Source organism: Canis lupus, chromosome 3 (assembly GCF_048164855.1).
Source record: "Canis lupus baileyi chromosome 3, mCanLup2.hap1, whole genome shotgun sequence".
Lineage (NCBI taxonomy): Eukaryota > Metazoa > Chordata > Mammalia > Carnivora > Canidae > Canis > Canis lupus.
In genome coordinates, this window is record NC_132840.1 from 15,664,864 (window position 1) to 15,684,774 (window position 19,911).

Here is a 19,911-nt window from a genome sequence, read left to right on the forward strand (position 1 = left end):
ATAAATCTAAAACTGTTCTTAAAAAAATAAAGTATTAATTTAAAACGAAGAAAGCATAGGCTTTGAAATCTGGCTAAAAGAAAACAAATCCAAAAAAGCGTCAGAGGCTTCCTGGAAAGGAATAAGAGCCTAAAACAATATAGATTTATTTTGAAGAAAAAAGGCAGCCTTTTCTTACAAATCTAGTTTGAATATAGCATAGATCAAAGATCCAAGAGAAATCATTAGCTTTCCACAGCTATTCTGTACCTCAAAAATCTCTTCTCAGAGTAAAGGATTTGAGAAGCTGGCAAGAAGTATTTTCAATCAATCATAAGATCAGTTGTAAAGCATTGATCCTTTTCCACATGCATATCAAAGCATAGTTTTCACAGGCCAGGTCAAAGGAGAGATCTTCCAGGGTCAATCAAAACTAGGTTTTAAATTCTACTGCAATTCCCCTGGAATCTGACGGATGAACAAGTCCACTTAACTTTCCTGAGGTTCAGATTCAATCATCTATAAATGGAGAGAATACTTATTCAATACAATCCAGTCTATAAATGGAGAGAATACAAATCATGGAGTATTTTAGAATACCCAAGAGATCTGGTGTTCCATGAGTTGCACATACTATTATAATTAATGGTAAGAATGTCACAGAGGTTATTACTATTATTATCATTAAGCACTGGGCATTGTGCTAAGAGCTTGTAGCATTATCTCATTTAATCTTTCCAACAGTAGGCATTCCTAGCTCCGTGTGAGAACAGGTTCAGTGACTTACCCAAGATCACACAGCTGATAAATAGGTGAAATTAGAACCTGAACACAGCTCAGCTGGCTTCCACAATGCTGTCAAGTGCCTGTTCATAGAATGCCCAAATCAGTACAAGGAGTCTGCTTTATAAGTAAAATCTTTACTCTTTATTCCACACTTACATTGCTAAATTATGTCAGGCTTTTCTCTATCAGCGGGCTTACTTTGGTGTTAATACGTGGGTAGGGTACAAAGAGGCTTTCACTGGAAGGCAATGAAGATAGATTAGACGGTGGTTTTCTCCTAAGATCCAGAAGGAATCAATCAACCCTTGGTTCTTCCTATGTTGTCTCAAAAAGAAAATGAAAGATAAGGGAAGTCCCTTGCTTTTGATACAAAAGTCGGTCTGGTTCCTAATACTTGTCCTAAAAAGCCCATTGTTAAGGTAAGAATAATTAAACCAAATCTTTCACTCTATTATTCTCTTATTTCTATATTCCCTTTGAAATTATTTAAGTAGGATAATTTCAAGGCAGAAAGCATTGGGTGATGGGGATTTGCAAAACAGCTATAGTTGATATTTTACATTATTCTTACAGAAATAATTCACCTTCTCAATTTCCTTTTCATTCTAAAGTGTGTTTCCCAAAACTGTAATTCTTGATGAATCCACAAAATCTTATTAGAAAGCCTTCTGCTTTATCATGGACTATCTACTTTGGCCAACCCTGTTACTCACTGTGAGCAAGCCATTCCCAAGTTCCACTTGAGCTGTGTAGACACAGGAATGTGTGTATAACTCTGGCATCACATATACACACGCATATGCAGTAGCTTTCCTAGTTTTTTGGGGTGTGCTTTATTTATTCGCCCCGAAAAAGGAATTGAATTTCCCAGAACATTAAAAGAACTGCAGAGCTCCAAATCAAGGGCTTAAATATTGGGGTCTTCACAGAGCTACTCCAAACTTTCTGCCCTTTAAATTAAAAAAAAAAGAAGACAAAGAAGGAGAAGAAAGCAGGCAAAACCCTTAATCCCATAGTTAACTCTGATACGCTCTAAAAAGCGAGTCAAGTAGAAAATGTAACGGGAACATTAAAAACTAAAAAAGTCTAACATGAGACAAGAACAATGGGCCACCTTATGCTGCGGCCAGCCGAGGAATTCAAACATTTCGTCAGCAGGATTCCAGCCAACCTTCACACGCACTTTTATAAAGCTGGCCCAGGCTCTCCAGAGCAAGATGTGGCTGTGCAGTCTTCTTGCCTCTTAACTACTTCGCAGGAGCTGGCAAGGTGGTCATCAGACTTGCCCAGGAGCCATGGCAAAGAATGGACTTGTAATTTACCTCCTGGTTATCACCTTACTCCTGGACCAGACCACCAGCCACACATCCAAATTTAAAGCCAGGAAGCACAGCAAACGCCGAGTGAAAGGTAACGGGGCTTTTCAGTCCAGCAAAATTCTAGGCTTGCCCAGTGTGGGGAGGGACTGGGCAATGTTCATTTCCCAACTTCTCCAGGAGAACTATCTCTGGTGATAGTACATGCCACCGTGCGGATATGGCAACTCAGGGGACAGAGTGGCCTTTTAATTCTCTGGAACAGTTTGATATTTAAAGGAATCATGTGGCAGGCCTTTTTCTTAATAGAAAATGGTTTTGTATTGCATAGCCTTTGTCAAGTAAGCTTTGCCACGCAGAATGCTCTTCAGAGGGATATGTGGATATCCTGGATATGTGGATATCTGGTTTTTATGAGCAAGGGATCAAGTGGAATAGACTGATAATTAAAATATACTGTTTCATTTCTATACATAGTATAGCTGTTCAAATATATTTCTAAGATAACTATAATCTTATTAAATGTGTAGTCAAAGATATAGACCATTTCGTCACTGGTTATCATGTAGGTGTATTTTCACACTTCTGACAATATAAGGACAGTCTATACTGCATGTTTAAGCTTTTTCATGTCGGAGAGAAACTGAACCTCTTTTTAAACTTAAAAATATTTCAACATGCAAAGTTACATAGTGTTCGAAAACATTTTAATGCAATACTGAATCTCTAAGCAATCCTCAAATCTGAGCGGGTTGAACTGGGTTAACAGACAAAAAAAGGAAAAAACAGGGGTACCTGGGTGGCTCGGTCAGTTAAACAACCAACTCTTGGTTTTGGCTCAGGTCATGATCCCAGGGTCTTGAGATCGAGCCCTGTGGGCTCCATGCTCAGCAGGGAGTCAGCTTGGGGATTCTCTCTCCCTCTGCCCCTTCCCCTGCCCACTCTCTCTCCTTCAAATAAATAAGTATATCTTTAAGGGGGGGCACCTGGGTGGCTCAGGGGTTGAGCGTCTGCCTTTGACTCAGGCTTTGATCCCGGGGTCCTGGGACTGAGTCCCATATTGGGTTTTCCGCAGGGAGCCTGCTTCTCCCTCTGCCTATGTCTCTGCCTCTCTCTGTGTCTCTCATGAATCAGTAAATAAAATCTTTTTTAAAAAAAAGAGAGAGAAAAAAAGAAAAAAACAAACCTTGCAAAGAACAAAGATGATAGCAATTTATTTGGAATATGCTGAAACCATAGCAAGAGGGAAAAAGCATCAAGAGAGACAGAGTGATGTTTTATCTTATCCTCTGAGTCATTTTCATTTTCTTACCAGCGTATTTCAAGGTCAATATATATGATACTATTTCCTTATCAATTTTATTTCATTAGTAATAAAACATACCAACAAAGTGCAAGCCTGGACTTGACACAGTGTGGACGGCTGGTGGGTAAAAAGGAGGCTTCTCTTGGTGTGTCATGTTTTGAATATAATGAAGTGCCCTGAAAAGGGGGCATTTATTTCTATGATTTAGATCTGATGCGAAGTTTCTTCAGTGGCATCTTTTTCCTTTATAAAATATTAAACATTCTCGTTACCTCTTTTAAATAGAAGATTAAAATACTTCTTGTGAGTGATAAACTATATTGGTGAAGATGAGGGCAGGGAAGATACCGTGTGATGTGGTCTATTTTTACTGCTAGCATTTCTTCAGCTCTGGGAGGTAGAGGCAAAGCGGTGACCACCCAGTAGGGATGTGGGGAGGGATGTGAAGAGGAGATGTGTGTATGCTGTGGGCATGTTTCTGAAGTCATTCACTTCAGCACCAAGAGCTCCCCAACGCCACCCCCAACCACATGCAAGTGTGCACACATGCTTTTCCCTTTTTGCTTTTTAACTGACGGGGCATACCTCTTCAACATCATCCTCCCAAGGGAATTTTTGTGAGTCTCCGCTATTAGGTCCAAGAAAGCGGACTCTACAGCTGTAAGGGAAGTAATAAGCCTAAACTTACCAAACGCTTCTCTCCCCACTAACGCACACGCTTTTAAAACATTTTAAGCACCTGAGAATTTATGAAATCAAAAGTGAAAGCCAAAAAAAAAAGTGAAAGCCATTTTTTCTCTCCCAGCCCTCTTCACAAAATTACTCACTATTACCTATTGGGAAATAATATTCCCAGAGTTTTTCTAATGCACAATTAAAACCTGTTTTTAACCGAATAAGAATTGGCTATTCATTTATCTCATCTATTGAATCTTGGATAACTATCAGTGTAAGGGATATATCAGTACTTTTAATGACCCTATGATATTCCACTGCATAGATGTGTCATGATTCATGTTATCTATTCTCTCTTGATGAACTTCTGTGTGGCTTCTAATCTATCTTTTTTGATCCAATGCCTCAGTGAACTGCTTTGTGTACCTATACTGACCCCATACGAGGAAGGGTGTTATGATACACCTCTAGAAAACTGCATGTTCAACACATTTTCCAACTGGTTCCCAAAATAATAGCATCAACCCACGTTGCTCCCATCTTCAGTGTATGAGAGTGACCATTCCCACATACTTTGACAACTTAACATTGAATCATCAGCTTAAGCTCTGTCAAGGTAACCAAAAAACAAAATATCTCTCTTAATTTGTATTTCTTTAATTGCTAAAAAGGTTGACACTTCTTTGGTTGTCAATGAGGTTGAAGGTATATTTCATATATCTACTGGTGATTTTCCAGGAATTTTTTTGTATTTCTATACCGAAACTACTTTTGGAGAAAAACAATAATAAAATGAAAGGGAGTTTTTTGGTCTTTTACTCAAAATGTTAATTGGGTGACTTAGCTCAAAAACAAAATTTCCCTGGCCTTTAATTCATAGGTCTCAACAAACTACGTGTTGCACAAATGAATACAATTTAATTTTTACATTGAAGTAGTTATTCCCTGTATTCATTGTAGACAAAGCACATCCACATTTGTCACAAAGGTTAGAAGCAGAAGCCAAGCCACCTGGATAATGATTTCCATAATGATCTCCCAGGAGCCTAATATTATTCATGTCTTCATGGTAATTACAATACTTACAGCTTCCCTGTAGAGGCCGCATATTTATACAGAATGGAGCAGGAAGCTGAGAGGGAAGGGGGATGACATTGGTATGGCTGACAACTTGAAACTTGGAAGCAAGTCTTTAGTGGTCTTTGTGAACCAGGCCTCCAACAGTTGATGGTTTTCCATTCTGAATGTGCCCTTATATTTATTCTGGGTTGAATGGTCTCTTTGAGGAAATTCTTGGGTTATTATATTTCTGAGCTGAGCTATTGGATGCTTTCAAAATTGGGGTGACGGGCACTGGGTGTTATTCTGTATGTTAGTAAATTGAACACCAATAAAAAATAAATTAAAAAAAAAACAAAAACAAAATTGATGTGCATTATCAAGTGAAACAAGAGGTGGGGTCCACCCCTGGATACAGCAGAAGGCATTCCTAACCCAATGTGGAAACACCTGGCTTGCAAATCACATGTTTAAGAGGATGATGAATCAACATCTGTGGATTTAGTATCGTGCTGAAAAATCCAGAGCAGAACACAGATTCCCCATAAGGCAAATAGATAATGAGGCAGATGGGGACAAACCATGCCAAACTTTAAGCATCTTCTCTGTCCAAGGCCATGTGCTTGGGATCAGGCAATTACTTTGCAGGAGCAGATCAGAAGGATATGAAAGCACAGAATTGGAGTAAAAGAGATTCAAATCCCGACCACACCTTATGAGCTGGCGGGCCTAAGGCAGGTTAATTCAGCTTCCTGTGCCTCTATTTCTTCTATGAACTGAGGATATTGAGAGTGTCTATTTCACAGGAATATTGAAAGAATTAAGCCCCTACTACACAGTGCATGATGGCTTTTAATATTTTTTGTCATTTATTATGGTTTATTATAATTCTTGCCTTTGAAGAGTTCAAACTGTCAATTTCTAAAACAGTCCCCATCAGTCCTAGAATCTTGTTTATTCATTCAACTATGAACAGCTATTATACATCAAGCATTGTGTTAATCATCAGGAGCACTATGGACAGTAAGACACATCGAATTAAGTAAAAATAATTATAGAGAAAAGTTCTCCCAAGAAAAGTAAAGGCTCAAAGGAAGAGATCAGTCAGACAGATGCTAATATAGAGACAATCACCATAGAAGAGTTTTAGAAAAGATATTTCAGCTCAGTGAGGAGATGGACAAGAACTGGAGCAAGAGTGTTCCAGGCAGGAGGAACCCAAAAGAGTGGATCCCAAGATGACATACCTCGCTCTAAGATGCTCTGAAAGTCAACAAGTCTGATGCCTGATAGGGGGAGAGTCCCACAAAATGGGGCTGGAGAGGTATAGCAGCCCTGTCTCAGAGAAGGACCATTTAGTACAATTACCACGACCAACTTCTTATGAATCTTCTTGACCAACTTACTTTCATGCATTAATTTCCATGTACACTTGGCCCAGTTTCATGAAAACCACCCTCACCTTAGATTGTCAGCTTAGATTCTGGGTTCCAAAACTTTATTTTATTTTTATCTTATTTTAATCATGCTTTCCATTCCTCCTACCCTACCCCACCCTAAAATATCCCCAGAAAAGGATGGAGACCTGAAGACTCAAGTTGAAAAGCTCTGGAGAGAAGTCAATGCCCTGAAGGAAATGCAAGCCCTACAGACAGGTAAGACCCAACGTATCAGGACTTTGTCTCAAAAGACAGAGGAAAAGAAATCATGATTTTCCAGCAATTCAAACTATACCCACAATACATGTCAAGTTCTAAGTGACACTCTTTAAAAGAGACATTTTCAAACCGAGGATACCTGGGTTGCCCAGTTGGTTAAGAACCTGACCCTTGGTTTCGGCTCAGGTCATGAGCTCACAGTCATGACATCCGCATTGGGCTCCACACTCAGTCAGCAGAGTATGCACAAGGTTTTCTCTCTTCCTTTCCCTCTGCCCCTCCCCACCTCAAACAAACAAACAAACAAACAAACAAACAAACGAATGAATCTTTACAAAAAGAGAGAGATTGACAAGCCAGAGAGGTATCCAGGAGAAAGGATCCAAAAGCTGGGGAGACAATTGTTTTGGGAAATCAGCTTGATTTTCCACTCCCTTCTCCTATATATAGGTGGTATAGAAATAAAAATAGGCATCTGAATAATGCATTTTAAAAGTTTGTCCATAACTCTTCTCTAATAGTCAATGAAACAGAATTGAAGCAAATATTCATTGGTGAAGATACTTAGCATTCATTAGATGTTTACTAAGTGCCCACTGGGAGATCTGCTGAGGTTCAACTAAACACGGGATCACAGGACTCAGTCTGACCACATGGAGGACCAGATGCAAATGGAAAGCCATTGGTTAGAAGCACAGCTTGGCATTCCTCTTTACAAAGGAGTAGAGCTCCCAACAGCCTATGCAGCTATACACCTGTCTTCCAGGAGTTACCCTCCTTGGCTCCCACGGGCTAAGGAAAAGAGAGCCACACTGGGTGGGTTCAAGAATAGCCCTTGCTCACAAGAGTTATACCTCCAGGATCCAACACCTCACATAGCAACTCCAAAAGCAGAACTTCAAGGGTCCTGCGAGAGACCTGTCCAATTATAAGAGTTACTGCTTTTAGGGAAGACTAAAGTTATGGCTTTCCATCAAGGATTTATAACTCCCAGGCCAGCTTTGTGTTACCAGTTCAAGGTCATTTTTACCACAAGCAACTTTGCCTAGTCATACTGGTGACATATTCCATTTATCAGGTTTCCAGGAAGAGAATACAAAAGCCAAAGGAAGATTAAATGCCCATGAGGAAGGCAAAAGAGTTTTATTAATGCCTTGCCCACAGCTGGGCACTTTAAATACATTACAAACATTAAAACATTAGTCCTCCAACAATTTATGAGATAGGTACCATTATGATTATCCTCATTTTATAGATGAGAAAACGGAGGCATAAATAAATAAGTATTTTCTCCAACAATTACACACCTAGTAAATGTCAGAGTCTGGTTCTCCAGACTTTGCCCTAAAACTATCTTTATGTTTGGTTTATCCTGAATAACCTAAACAATATTACCAGGGCTGAGTTACCTGCATAATAAAACCACTTTATTTCCATATGTCAATTCAGACTCTTGTTTTTGTTTGTTTTCTTAAATAATTATGAAATACTAATACTTTAGTTCCAAAAGTTCCAAAGAAAGCAGCATACAATAGAGCTACACAAAGAAACAAGCATGTGTATATCAAAGCAGCATGAAACTAAAAATGCCTTGAGGGTGGGACAGACCTGAGTTCATGTAGTTATGATCTTATATGCTACATAAGTTGCATTTTTACACACAAAGTCGTTATAAGTAACAACTTCTATTAGGCCTCAATATCCTGATATGTAAAGGTGAGAGAAATAAAATCTCACTTTATGGGATTATTGTGATTATTACATTAGTTCATTATTATAAAGTGCTTGGCACAAGGTCTGACACATACAAAATCTCCAATAAATGTTAATTTATAATTATGATCACACATCACTATAATTAATAGTAATATTAACTACTATTTTCCAAGTCCAATCCTGGATGTATAATACTAAAAAAACATTAATATACCAAATTTCACATCTTTACAGTCTGTCTCCGAGGCACAAAAGTTCACAAGAAATGCTACCTTGCTTCAGAAGGTTTGAAGCACTTCCATGAAGCCAATGAAGACTGCATCTCCAAGGGAGGAACCTTGGTTATCCCCAGAAACTCTGACGAAATCAATGCCCTCCGAGACTATGGTAAAAGAAGCCTGCCAGGTGTCAATGACTTTTGGCTGGGCATCAATGACATGGTCACAGAGGGCAAGTTTGTTGATGTCCATGGAGTCACCATCTCCTTCCTCAACTGGGACCACGCACAGCCTAATGGCGGTAAGCGTGAAAACTGTGCCCTGTTCTCCCAGTCAGCTCAGGGCAAATGGAGTGATGAGGTCTGTCGTAGCACCAAGAGGTACATATGTGAATTTATTATCCCTTAATAGACCCTTCTCAAAAATGCAAGATTGATCACGATTTACAGGCTGATGGTTCACAAGAGTAAGTCAGAATTGTCACATGGGCTTCTTTTGTGTCCACAGGTAAACACGAGTCAGCCAATTTTGCTACCACATTTCACTGTGATTTTGCTCTCTTTGGAGTATAGGAGGTCAGAAATAATGATCCAGCTATGTGCACAATGTTAATGTGGCTTCTGCAAAATGGGCTATCTAATCCTTCCCACTTTCCTAGGCCCTCTCCTTTGTACAGAAACCAGGTCTGTTAAAAACACAACAGCTACCTGGAAGATTTTCTCTTGGAAGTTTATATTTGATTGATGAGCATTCTCTAAATCAGAAATTCTGGGAGCAATATAACCTAGAAACCTCTTAGTCTGATGCCCAATCTGTTCCAACCCAGTCATAGCATTTTGCTAGCCCATAAACCTTTCTGAGTCATTGCATCCCCTGGTGGGACCTGCATCCTGTCTGCCACATCAGAACATGGATATCTCAGAAATGTTCTGATTTAACTTTGTTTTCTTCATGACCCTCTTCCTCCACCATATACACACCCTGATTTTGAAAATGCCCGGTCCAGTCCTGAAAGGGAATGATAAAACAGGATATTTGGTCAATTTGTAGTCCCAGAATTACATTACTATTTCTGACTTGAATAGGTAACACTAAAGCAAACTGTATGGGAAAATAAAGTAGGAAAAAAATATGTTTACTTTTCCCTTGCTTTAGTATCCTTATCCTCCTAGATGAAATTGAGGGTTGATATTATATATGTCAGTTTCCTTTACATACTTTATGTACTTATATATGTGTAAACAAGCATATATTGAAGTCTATTAGGGGCAATCTACCTTTGGAGGTTGAACATTGGATTTAAATAATATTATTTTGGAGTCATACATCTATGCAATATTTTATTCTGTCAAATGCTATTTCCATTAAATAGTTTAACTAGATTGTATAAAATAACTTTATTGCCTAACATGAAATTACAAAGCTTAGGCATAGGGGAAATGGGCTTTTTAGAAGCCAGGAATTCTAAGTATATTCTGTTCTTCAAATAAATGTCATTTTCTTCTTTAAATATTGAATATGTTTTATGAACAATATCTTTCTTTGCAAACTCGAATTACATGTGCTTGGAATTAAGTTTTAGTTTTTTTCACTGCACAATAATAAAGCCTGAGTTCTGATCGACGTGGATGTATTTGGATGTTGATTAGTTATTCAAACTACGTTAGTTTATATCAAACTTGGCACAATTTGAGGGGAGGAAATACCCTAGATCTGATCGAACTGGTGATTTAGATATCTTAGGAGAATAATTTTATGTGACAATAAAGAGGTAGTCTGAAGAGAGGAGGAGAATATTAAAAAGAAAGTTGTACCTACAGTTGTTTTTGGTAGGCCCTGACCCATCCCCTATTCCAACACAGTAGAATTCCCCACAAAGATTATGACAATAATGAAATTAATAGACATTGATGGTAGTAAAATCTCATCATACTCCAGGTATTGTGCCAAATTTTATATAATTCTCATTAATCTCTATAACAAACCTGGGTATTAGGCTCTAGAATTATTTCATTTCATAGAAAGAAGAACAAACTGAGAAAAGAGAGATACTAACTTGTCCCACATCACACTCCAGGAAGTAGTGGAATTGTGTCCAGAACCCAAAAAGTTGACTCAGATCCTACTTCTTTGGCAACTATGGAAGAACTGTGACAATGTCAAGGCTGTTCAAGTAGGCAATGGAAGTGGACTCTAATCCATTCTCCCAGTTTCTGTCAGTTGGGATAACATTTTGGGCAAACAGCTGACCTTGGTAAGGCATTCAGTCTGAGGTTGTTTCAAAAGGGTAAATAAAGACAACCAGGGTTCATACAAGTCTGTGTCAGAGTTTGGGTCTCCAGGAGATGGGGCATATAGCTAAGATGATCCTTCTTCCGAGTACTCCAACCAGAAAGATCAAAATAAGCTTAATTCAAAAGAACAGATGAAGGTTAGTGAGGGGAAATCACGAGATTAGCATGAGGAAGAGCAGATGGATGGGAGACAAAGCAAACTGGAAAGAGTAGATTAAGAAATTATCTGGTTTGCCCAGAGCCGAACTCATGACCTCGACTTTACTATTTGGCCAACAAATTATCCAAAAACCATACCCACAGATTCAATAACCTAGATTTCCCTTTAGTCTATTTTGCCTTTTGGATACTATTTTGCAAACAATTGATCTTCAGGCAAGATTAATAAATAGGTCTTAACTCTTAGGTCAATTTTTCTTTTTTTTTTTTAAGATTTTATTTATTTATTCATGAGAAACACAGAGAGAGGCAGAGACATAGGCATTGGGAGAAGCAGGCTCCATGCAGGGAGCTCAATGTGGGACTCAATCCCAGGACCGTGGGCTCATGCCCTGAACCAAAGGCAGGTGCTCAACTACTGAGCCACCCAGGTGTCCCATCTTAGGCCAATTTTTCTGTCTCCATGAAAGTTACCAGACTAGGCACAGAATGTAGACAAACATCCTGAAGCTTGGTGGAAATAGTGCCCTAAGCAATTAGTAATGTCTCTCACAAGCTCATGGTACGAGAACATCAACATTTACCAACATTGTCATCCCTAGGGTAAACACTTGGCTTCCTGAACATATCAATTATAAGCCAAGCCCAATGGTTAAAGTCCTACAAGCCTTCCAGGAAGCTGATTTTAATCTATAGAGCAGTGCTTCTTAAACTTTCTTGTGCTTACAAATCATCTGGGAAACTTGTTAAATTGCAGATCCTGAGGGTCTGGGCTGAGGCCCTAGATTCTGGATTTCTAAAAGCTTACAGTTGAAACCAAGAGTACGAGATCACACACCATGATCTGAGAGCAAGAGCCTAAAGCTTTAGTTACTTGCCCAGAGACAGTCTCAGATGGACTCCTGCAAGTTTACTTTTCTTTAACTCAAATGTCAAAGGTAAGACCTGCAGTTCATCTGAATGAAGAATAATACTGAGAGCAATTTTTCTACCTACCACAGATGCCGCTATCCATATCATTAAATGAGGTACAAGGTAAAAATCAATTAGTTAAAGGAAATATCAATAAGAGAGGCTGGAATTCATGATGTGAAGGAAGACTTACTGCAATGATCAATGATTTCTTTCTCTTCCCTAGCACTGCTGAATAGCATTTCTTAAACTAAAAATAAAGAGAATTAAAGTCTTTCCTGCTTTCAGAGTAGTGAAACCTAATCATATTCTCACCAAATAAAACACATGTAATGAATGAAGAAGCCTACAAATTCAGCTAGTCAATTAGCTCATTTAATCTAATGTCAGAAATTCAGAGGATAGCTACTAACTATAAAGTACTTCGCTAGGTAATATTGGAGAGACAGAAAAGTGAATTATGGTTCCTAAACTCAAGGATATAACAACATGGCACATAGGAAGAGAGCAAGACTGACTACTCATTGGAGTCTAAGAAGAAAATATTAGTACCTCTATTTATATATGGAAGTAAGTGGACTATAGTTTACTACTATGTAGTTTTGCCTAAATTGAACACCATAAAATGGTCGGTGATTTAAATAAGTTTTTGCACAGAAACACCAAATTGAATTTATGCTAATGATGAAAAACAAAAACAAAAACAAAAACACATGCACACATATGAGCAAGCACAGCTGACAATTCTACTCCTAGTGTGATTGGTTCAAAGAAGCATACAGAGCCCCAGCAAAGCAATTAGAATCTTTTCCAGGGGCTGCCCTCTGACATGGGGGCAATGAAACTCTTTCTGTTGGAAATGTTAAATTGGGGCAAAGTCAATTTAGGGCTTCTGGCAGGACTCTTCCCTTCCAGTTGGATGCAACATGCAGAATGAAGGAAAGCAAAGATAAGCAGTAATGAGAAATGATGAGAAGGGGAAGAGTAGAGGAAACAAGCGCATGAAGGTGTGTATGTTCACACAGTGAGGACTTTGTCATTTCTAAAGTCCTGGTTTCTGCTTCTGTAAATTCTATGAGCTATTTCAATTCCTTCAAGCTACACAAGACAAGTTATCTTTTCCATTTGGGCTAGTTTTTATTGCCATATCAGCCAGGATAGGCTAGGTTATGATCTCACAGAGTTTACATCTAGATAGGCAAAACATTTTTTTAAAGATTTTATTTATTTATTCATGAGAGACACAGAGAGGCAGAGACATAGGCAGAGGGAGAAGCAAGCTCCATGCAGGGAGCCCAATGTGGGACTCGATCCCAGGACTCCAGGATCACACCCTGGGCTGGAGGCTGATGCTCAACTGCTGAGCCCCCCAGGTGTCCCTAGCTTGTCAAAACAGAACAAACATGCAAAAAAACAAAACAAAGTCATTTCTGAAAATGATATAAAAAATGTGGAAAGACTGACATGACAAAATGGCATAATGAAATGGCATAATAAAAATAGTAACAGAAGAAAATAAAACAGGGAGACAAAAGATGGAGTGACTAGAGAGAGCAATATTAGACATGATCAACCCTTTCTGATACAGCTCTCTCTCCATTGAGAGACAGACTAGAAAAGAAAGCCATCTTACAATCAACAAGGCAAAAATCCAAGAAAGAGAGACCCTGAGAGAAGTGAGTTACTGCAAACCACCCAGCAAGCCATGGACAGGGCAGGGACTAGAATTCAGTTTTCTGTCTTCGAATGCAGAGCCTAGAACATGGTAGCCTAGTTCGAAGTCAGATAAGGTCATGTGACTTAGAGTCAAAAGACCCAGATTCCATACTTAAGACATACGGGACTCCCGGTAAGAATAAATTTTGGGGCCCCCCACTCCTCATCTATCAGTAGGAATGATAGAGCATTCCAGGACAGTGAGGTAAAATTTGCAAATACAATTTATGAGAAAGCAAATATCCTAGACATGGAACCTTTATAGTTTTGTTGCATTATAAAAATAAAACACCTCATCATAGGAAAAAAGATTGAAATATAGAAAAGACATTTTATAAATTATCTTTTATCTCAGACTTTTTCATTTATTTAGCCAATTAATATTTATTGAGCATATATATCCAGCAGTTTCTGATTCTACCAATACCCATACAAAGTTGTAGAGGATACTTCACTAGCCAATGCTATATCCTGCTTTATTTTACTTATAAAAATCATTTTCCTACTTTTTCATAATATTCTCTTCATGGTTCTATAATATTTCAATGTGTTATTCTTTAAGCACATATGCAACTGCAATTTTTCAAATACATTTATAGTTGAAACTTAACTAAATATAAATGTTTTATATTTATTTAATAAATGGAAATTTTGCTTTAATTTTTCTTGTTCTAAACAATGCTGTATGAACATCTTTGTGGTGATTTTTTTTTTCTTTTTGACTTTGGATTTTCCTCCCCCATTAAGAGAGATTTCCAGAGTGGAATTATTGAATCAAAGTGTACGAATAACTTAAGCACTTTGCAATTTGGTGCTAAGCTGCTTTCTAAAAGGATTGTATGGGGCGTCTGGGTGGCTCAGAGGTTGAGTGTCTGCCTTTGGCTCCAGTCATGATCCTGGGGTCCTGGGATCAAGTCTCTAATTGGGCTTCCCACAGGGAGCTTGCTTCTCCCACTGCCTATGTCTCTGCCTCTCTCTTTTTGTTTCTCATGAATAAATAAATAAAATCTTGGGCAGGGGTCCTGGGTGGCGCAGCAGTTTGGCGCCTGCCTTTGGCCCAGGGCACGATCCTGGAGACCCGGGATGGAATCCCACATCGGGCTCCCGGTGCACGGAGCCTGCTTCTCCCTCTGCCTGTGTCTCTGCCTCTCTCTCTCTCTCTCTCTCTCTGTGTGACTATCATTAAAAAGAAAAATCTTGGGCAGCCCAAGTGGCTCAGCAGTTTGGCACCTGCCTTCAGCCCAGGGTGTGATCCTGGAGACCTGGGATCAAATCCTACGTCAGGCTCTCTGCATGGAGCCTGCTTCTCCCTCTGCCTGTATCTCTGCTTCTCTCTCTCTCCTCTCTCTCTCTCTCTCTGTGTCTCTCATGAATGAATAAATAAAATCTTAAAAAATAAATAAATAAAATCTTAAAAAAAATAAATGGGGGCAGGGCAAGATGACAGAAGAGTAGGGTCCCCAAGTCACCTGTCCCCACCGACTTACCTAGATAACTTTCAAATCATCCTGAAATTCAGCCTGAGATTTAAAGAGAGAACAGCTGGCACGCTACAGAGAGAAGAGTTTGTGCTTCTAACAAGGTAGGAAGACAGAAAAATACCTACCTATTTACACACATACATACATACATACATACATACATAAGAATCCAGTGGGGAAGGGGCCCCCGCAAGGAGTCGGGCTAACGCCTGGAGGCAAGAGCCTCCAGGACAGGAAAGCCCCGACCCGGAGAAGCAGGAACTATAAAAATCCACCCGGATTCCTCCCGGAAGGAAAGGCGCTCGCAGGGAACTGGGGCAGGATCCCAGGAGGGGCGGTGGGGCCCCGAGGCTCCCGGGGTCACTAGCAGGGGAGGGGCACCAGGGAGAGTGTGGTGAAGGGCCGGAGCGCCGGTGGGGCCGGGGGAGCAGCTCAGGCGGGGGCTCCGCGCGGGGGGTGGGGGTGGGGGCTGCATGGCCCCGGGAGTGGATTCCAGCCGCGCAGGCCCCGGAGCCCCGGAGCGCAGGGGACACAGCCCCGGATTCTGCACTCCCCCGGGACGGGCGGAGGCGGGGAGGGCCCAGGACAGTGAGGATGCTCCTGCCCCGGGCGCCCCCGAGCTGCGCAGGTCAGCGCCCCCCGCCCCGGGCACACCTAGGCCGGTGCGGACTGGGAGCTGCGGTGGTTACCGGGAGCTGACTCCAGGGCTGGAGACCCGGCCGCCGCCAGTGGGGTTGTTCCTCCTGGTGCCACCCTGCGCCGGGGAGGGGCGGGGCCCCAGGGGACAGAGGCCTCACGGGGTCCACAGCTCCCACTGAGCCCGGCACCTGGCGGGGGGAGGGGGGCTCCCCCAGGTGCACACACCTGAGAGTCAGCGCAGCAGGCTCCTCCCCCAGAAGACCAGCTGGAAGGTCAGGGGAAGAGCAGGTTCTTTTTTTTTTTATAAATTTATTTTTTATTGGTGTTCAATTGGTCAACGTACAGAATAACACCCAGTGGAAGAGCAGTTTCTTGACTGAGCAGCGCTGGAAAGCTCCAGGGGAAGTCGAGGGATTTACACTATATAGAACCAGAGGGTACCATTCCTTGTTTTTTTGTTGTTGTTTTTTCTTTTTTTTTTTCTTCCTTTTTCCAGTACAACTCGTGTTTAGCCACTCTGCACTGAGCAACATGACTAGAAAGAAGAACTCACCACAAAAGAAAGAATCAGAAACCGTACTCTCTGCCACAGAGTTACAGAATTTGGATTACAATTCGACGTCAGAAAGCCAGTTCAGAAGCACAATTATAAAGCTACTGGTGGCTCTAGAGAAAAGCATAAAGGATTCAAGAGACTTCATGACTGCAGAATTTAGATCTAATCAGGCCGGAAATAAATGACAGCCTCAGAAGGAAAAATCTACGTTTAATTTGGGTTCCAGAGGGTGTTGAAAGGGACAGAGGACCAGGAAGTGTATTTGAACAAATCATAGCTGAGAACTTCCCTAACTTGGGGAGGGAAACAGGCATTCAGATCCAGGAGATAGAAAGATCCCCCGCTGAGATGAATAAAAACTGTTCAACACCTCGACATTTAATAGTGAAACTTGCAAATTCCAAAGATAAAGAGAAAATCCTTAAAGCAGCAAGTGACAAGAGATCCCTAACTTATATGGGGAGAAGTATTAGATTAACAGCAGACCTCTCCACAGAGACTTGGCAGGCCAGAAAGGGCTGGCAAGATATATTCAGGGTCCTAAATGAGAAGAACATGCAGCCAAGAATACTTTATCCAGCAAGGGTCTCATTCAGAATAGGGAGAAATAAAGAGCTTCCAAGATAGGCAGAAACTGAAAGAATATGTGACCTCCAAACCAGCTCTGCAAGAAATATTAAGGGGGACTCTGTAAAAGAAAGAAGAAATCCAAAGAAATAATCCACAAAAACAGGGACTGAATAGGTATTATGATGACACTAAATTCATATCTTTCAATAGTAACTCTGAACACGAATGGGTTTAATGATCCCATCAAAAGACGCAGGGTTTCAGACTGGATAAAAAAGCAGGACCCATCTATTTTCTGTCTACAAGAGACTCATTTTAGACATAAGGACACCTACAGCCTGCAAATGAAAGGGTGGAGAACTATTTACCATTCAAATGGTCTTCAAAAGAAAGCAGGGGTAGCAATCCTTATATCAGATAAATTAAAGTTGATCCCAAAAACTGTAGTAAGAGAGGAAGAGGGACACTATATCATATTTAAAGGATCTACCCAACAAGAGGACCTAACAATCATGAATATTTATGCCCCTAATGTGGGAGCTGCCAAGTATATCAATCAATTAATAACCAAAGTAAAAATATTGACATTTTCACAATATTAATTCTTCCAATCCATGAGCATGCAATATTTTTCCATCTCTTTGTGTCTTCCTCAATTGCTTTCAGAAGGGTTCTGTAGTTTTTAGGGTGTAGATCCTTTACCTCTTTGCTTAGGTTTATTCCTAGGTGTCTTATGCTTGTGGGTGCAATTGTAAATGGGATTGACTCCTTAATTTCTCTTTCTTCAGTCTCATTGTAAGTGTATAGAAATGCCACTGACTTCTGGGCATTGATTTTGTATCCTGCCACGCTGCCAAATTGCTGTATGATTTCTAGCAATCTTGAGGTGGAGTCTTTTGGGTTTTCTATATACGGTATCATGTCATCTGCAAAGAGGAAAAGTTTGACTTCTTCTTTGCCCATTTGAATGCCTTTTATTTCTTTTTGTTGCCTATTGCTGAGGCCAGGACTTCTAGTACTATGTATATGCACTAACTTTGGAGTCAGTCAGTCCCCGGTTTAAATACCAGCATCTGCGTGTTCACTAGCTCTGTGACCTGGAAGTCATCTCACCTCACTGAATACCGACCCGTAAATAAGTTGATGAAGAGTAAAACAGTAATGTAAGAGGTTCATAATATTCATAATAGTTATCTCCATAAAAGTGTTGGGATTAAAAAATAAAACAGTTCACTTTTTGGTAATAGTTCATTTGACGAATATTAATTACTGAGCAAAAACAAACCCAAAACAGACAAAACACCAGATCGCGATACAGAGAGGGGCACTTGGAAGAAGTCTCACAGGGCAGGTAACATTATTATCACATTAGGCATATTCATTTGGGTTCCACAAATGGCACGTCGTGCTAAGAACTGGGCCTATAGTGAAGAACAAACACAGATAGGCGACCAGCATTATATGAAAAGTTCTCAAAAGAGCATAATTACAGGGCAGCCCCCGTGGCTCGTGGCTCAGCGGTTTAGTCCCGCCTTCAGCCCGGGGCGTGATCCTGGAGACCCTGGATCGAGTCCCACGTCGGGCTGCCTGCCTGGAGCCTGCTTCTCCCTCTGCCTGTGTCTCTGCCTCTCTCTCCCTCTATGTCTCTCATGAATAAATAAAATCTATTTTTTAAAAAAGAACATAATTAGAAACGACGACAACCGTACTGTGAAATACAGCAGGGGCTAAAGAAGTGACATCAAAAGGACAGCCTCCAAGGGAGATAGAGCCCCGAGCCCGAGGATGAAGGGGTACACTTAGCCCCAACCACTTCTGGAACTATTTCCGTGTTGGGAAATAGTATTTTTCCATCCCTTTGTGTCTTCCTCAATTTCTTTCAGAAGTGTTCTGTAGTTTTTAGGGTGTAGATCCTTTACCTCTTTGGTTAGGTTTATTCCTAGGTATCTCATGCTTGTGGGTGCAATTGTAAATGGGATTGACTCCCCGAGAGAGGCCAGGGGGTGGGGCCCTGTCCAGGGGGCGGCTGCAGCAGGGGCCGGCTTGGCCCAGAAGGCGCGGGCGACGGGTGCGGGGACCCCAGGGCCCGAGCGCGGCGCGGGGCACGCTGCGGTCACGGAGGCCGCGGACGGGCTTCGGCGGCGGCGCGCCTGCGCGGCTGTGCGGGTGGCGGGCGCGGGGCGGGAGCGGCGGGCGGGGCGCGGGGCGCTGTCCGCTGCGGCCGGTGCTGAAGCTGACGGCGCAGGGCGCGTGCGCGCGGGGCCCGGGGCTGGGGCACCCGTCCAGGTCGCGCTGGGCCCCGGCAGCGTCCGCTTGCTCCGGCCGCTGGGAGTGGACTTCCACCATGCGCAGGGCTGCGGGCGCAAAGGCCAGTTTTTCACCAGGGTCGGCGCCTTCCAGGAGCACCTGCTCAGCCTCCTGGGGAGGAAGGGGCAGCGGCCTGGCTTCCGCCTCTCCTGGGCACCAAGGTGAGGCGAGCCTGGGAGATACATCGCCCCTGACTTAGCCTCTCTACCCCCAACACCGGCTGGCAAGGGGGGCCAGCGACAACTCACGGACTTGACTGTCTTCTCTCTCTGCCTTGTAATGGCAAAGCTAGTTCTCAAACCAGCTTTTTTTTTTTTTTTTTGACAGAGAGAAAGCAATGGACTTCCTCGCCTGTAAAATGCAGGTAACATTTGAGAATATCTAGGAAGTGGAACAATACTACTTCATTAAAGTTTTTGTAACAATTTTATGAGATGGTTCAAGTCGCAATCTGTTGCTTATAGGAGAGGCTTAGAAAATGAAAATTACCTCCAGCTGCAAACCAATACCTAGAAACTGGAGAGAAAGCCCTCATCTTTTTAGAAGCAACTGCACAAAAATCAA

The 19,911-nt window shown here is 41.4% G+C and overlaps 1 protein-coding gene across 1 annotated transcript; it reads left to right on the forward strand.

Annotated features, from left to right (window-relative positions):
- Positions 1-1,936: 1,936 nt before the first annotated feature.
- CLEC3A (C-type lectin domain family 3 member A) lies at positions 1,937-10,336 on the forward strand. The gene is made up of 3 exons (XM_072811426.1): positions 1,937-2,175; positions 6,693-6,776; positions 8,730-10,336. Exons 1-3 carry the CDS (start codon positions 2,061-2,063, stop codon positions 9,119-9,121), a joined length of 591 nt encoding a protein of 196 aa, XP_072667527.1. The 5' UTR covers positions 1,937-2,060; the 3' UTR covers positions 9,122-10,336.
- Positions 10,337-19,911: the final 9,575 nt, after the last annotated feature.

Coding starts and splice junctions, on each gene's coding strand:
- CLEC3A (XM_072811426.1), top strand. CDS start 2,061: ATGGCAAAGAATGGACTTGTAATTTACCTCCTGGTTATCACCTTACTC. Junction 2,176..6,692: donor CAGCAAACGCCGAGTGAAAG/GTAACGGGGCTT, acceptor AAATATCCCCAG/AAAAGGATGGAGACCTGAAG. Junction 6,777..8,729: donor AATGCAAGCCCTACAGACAG/GTAAGACCCAAC, acceptor ACATCTTTACAG/TCTGTCTCCGAGGCACAAAA.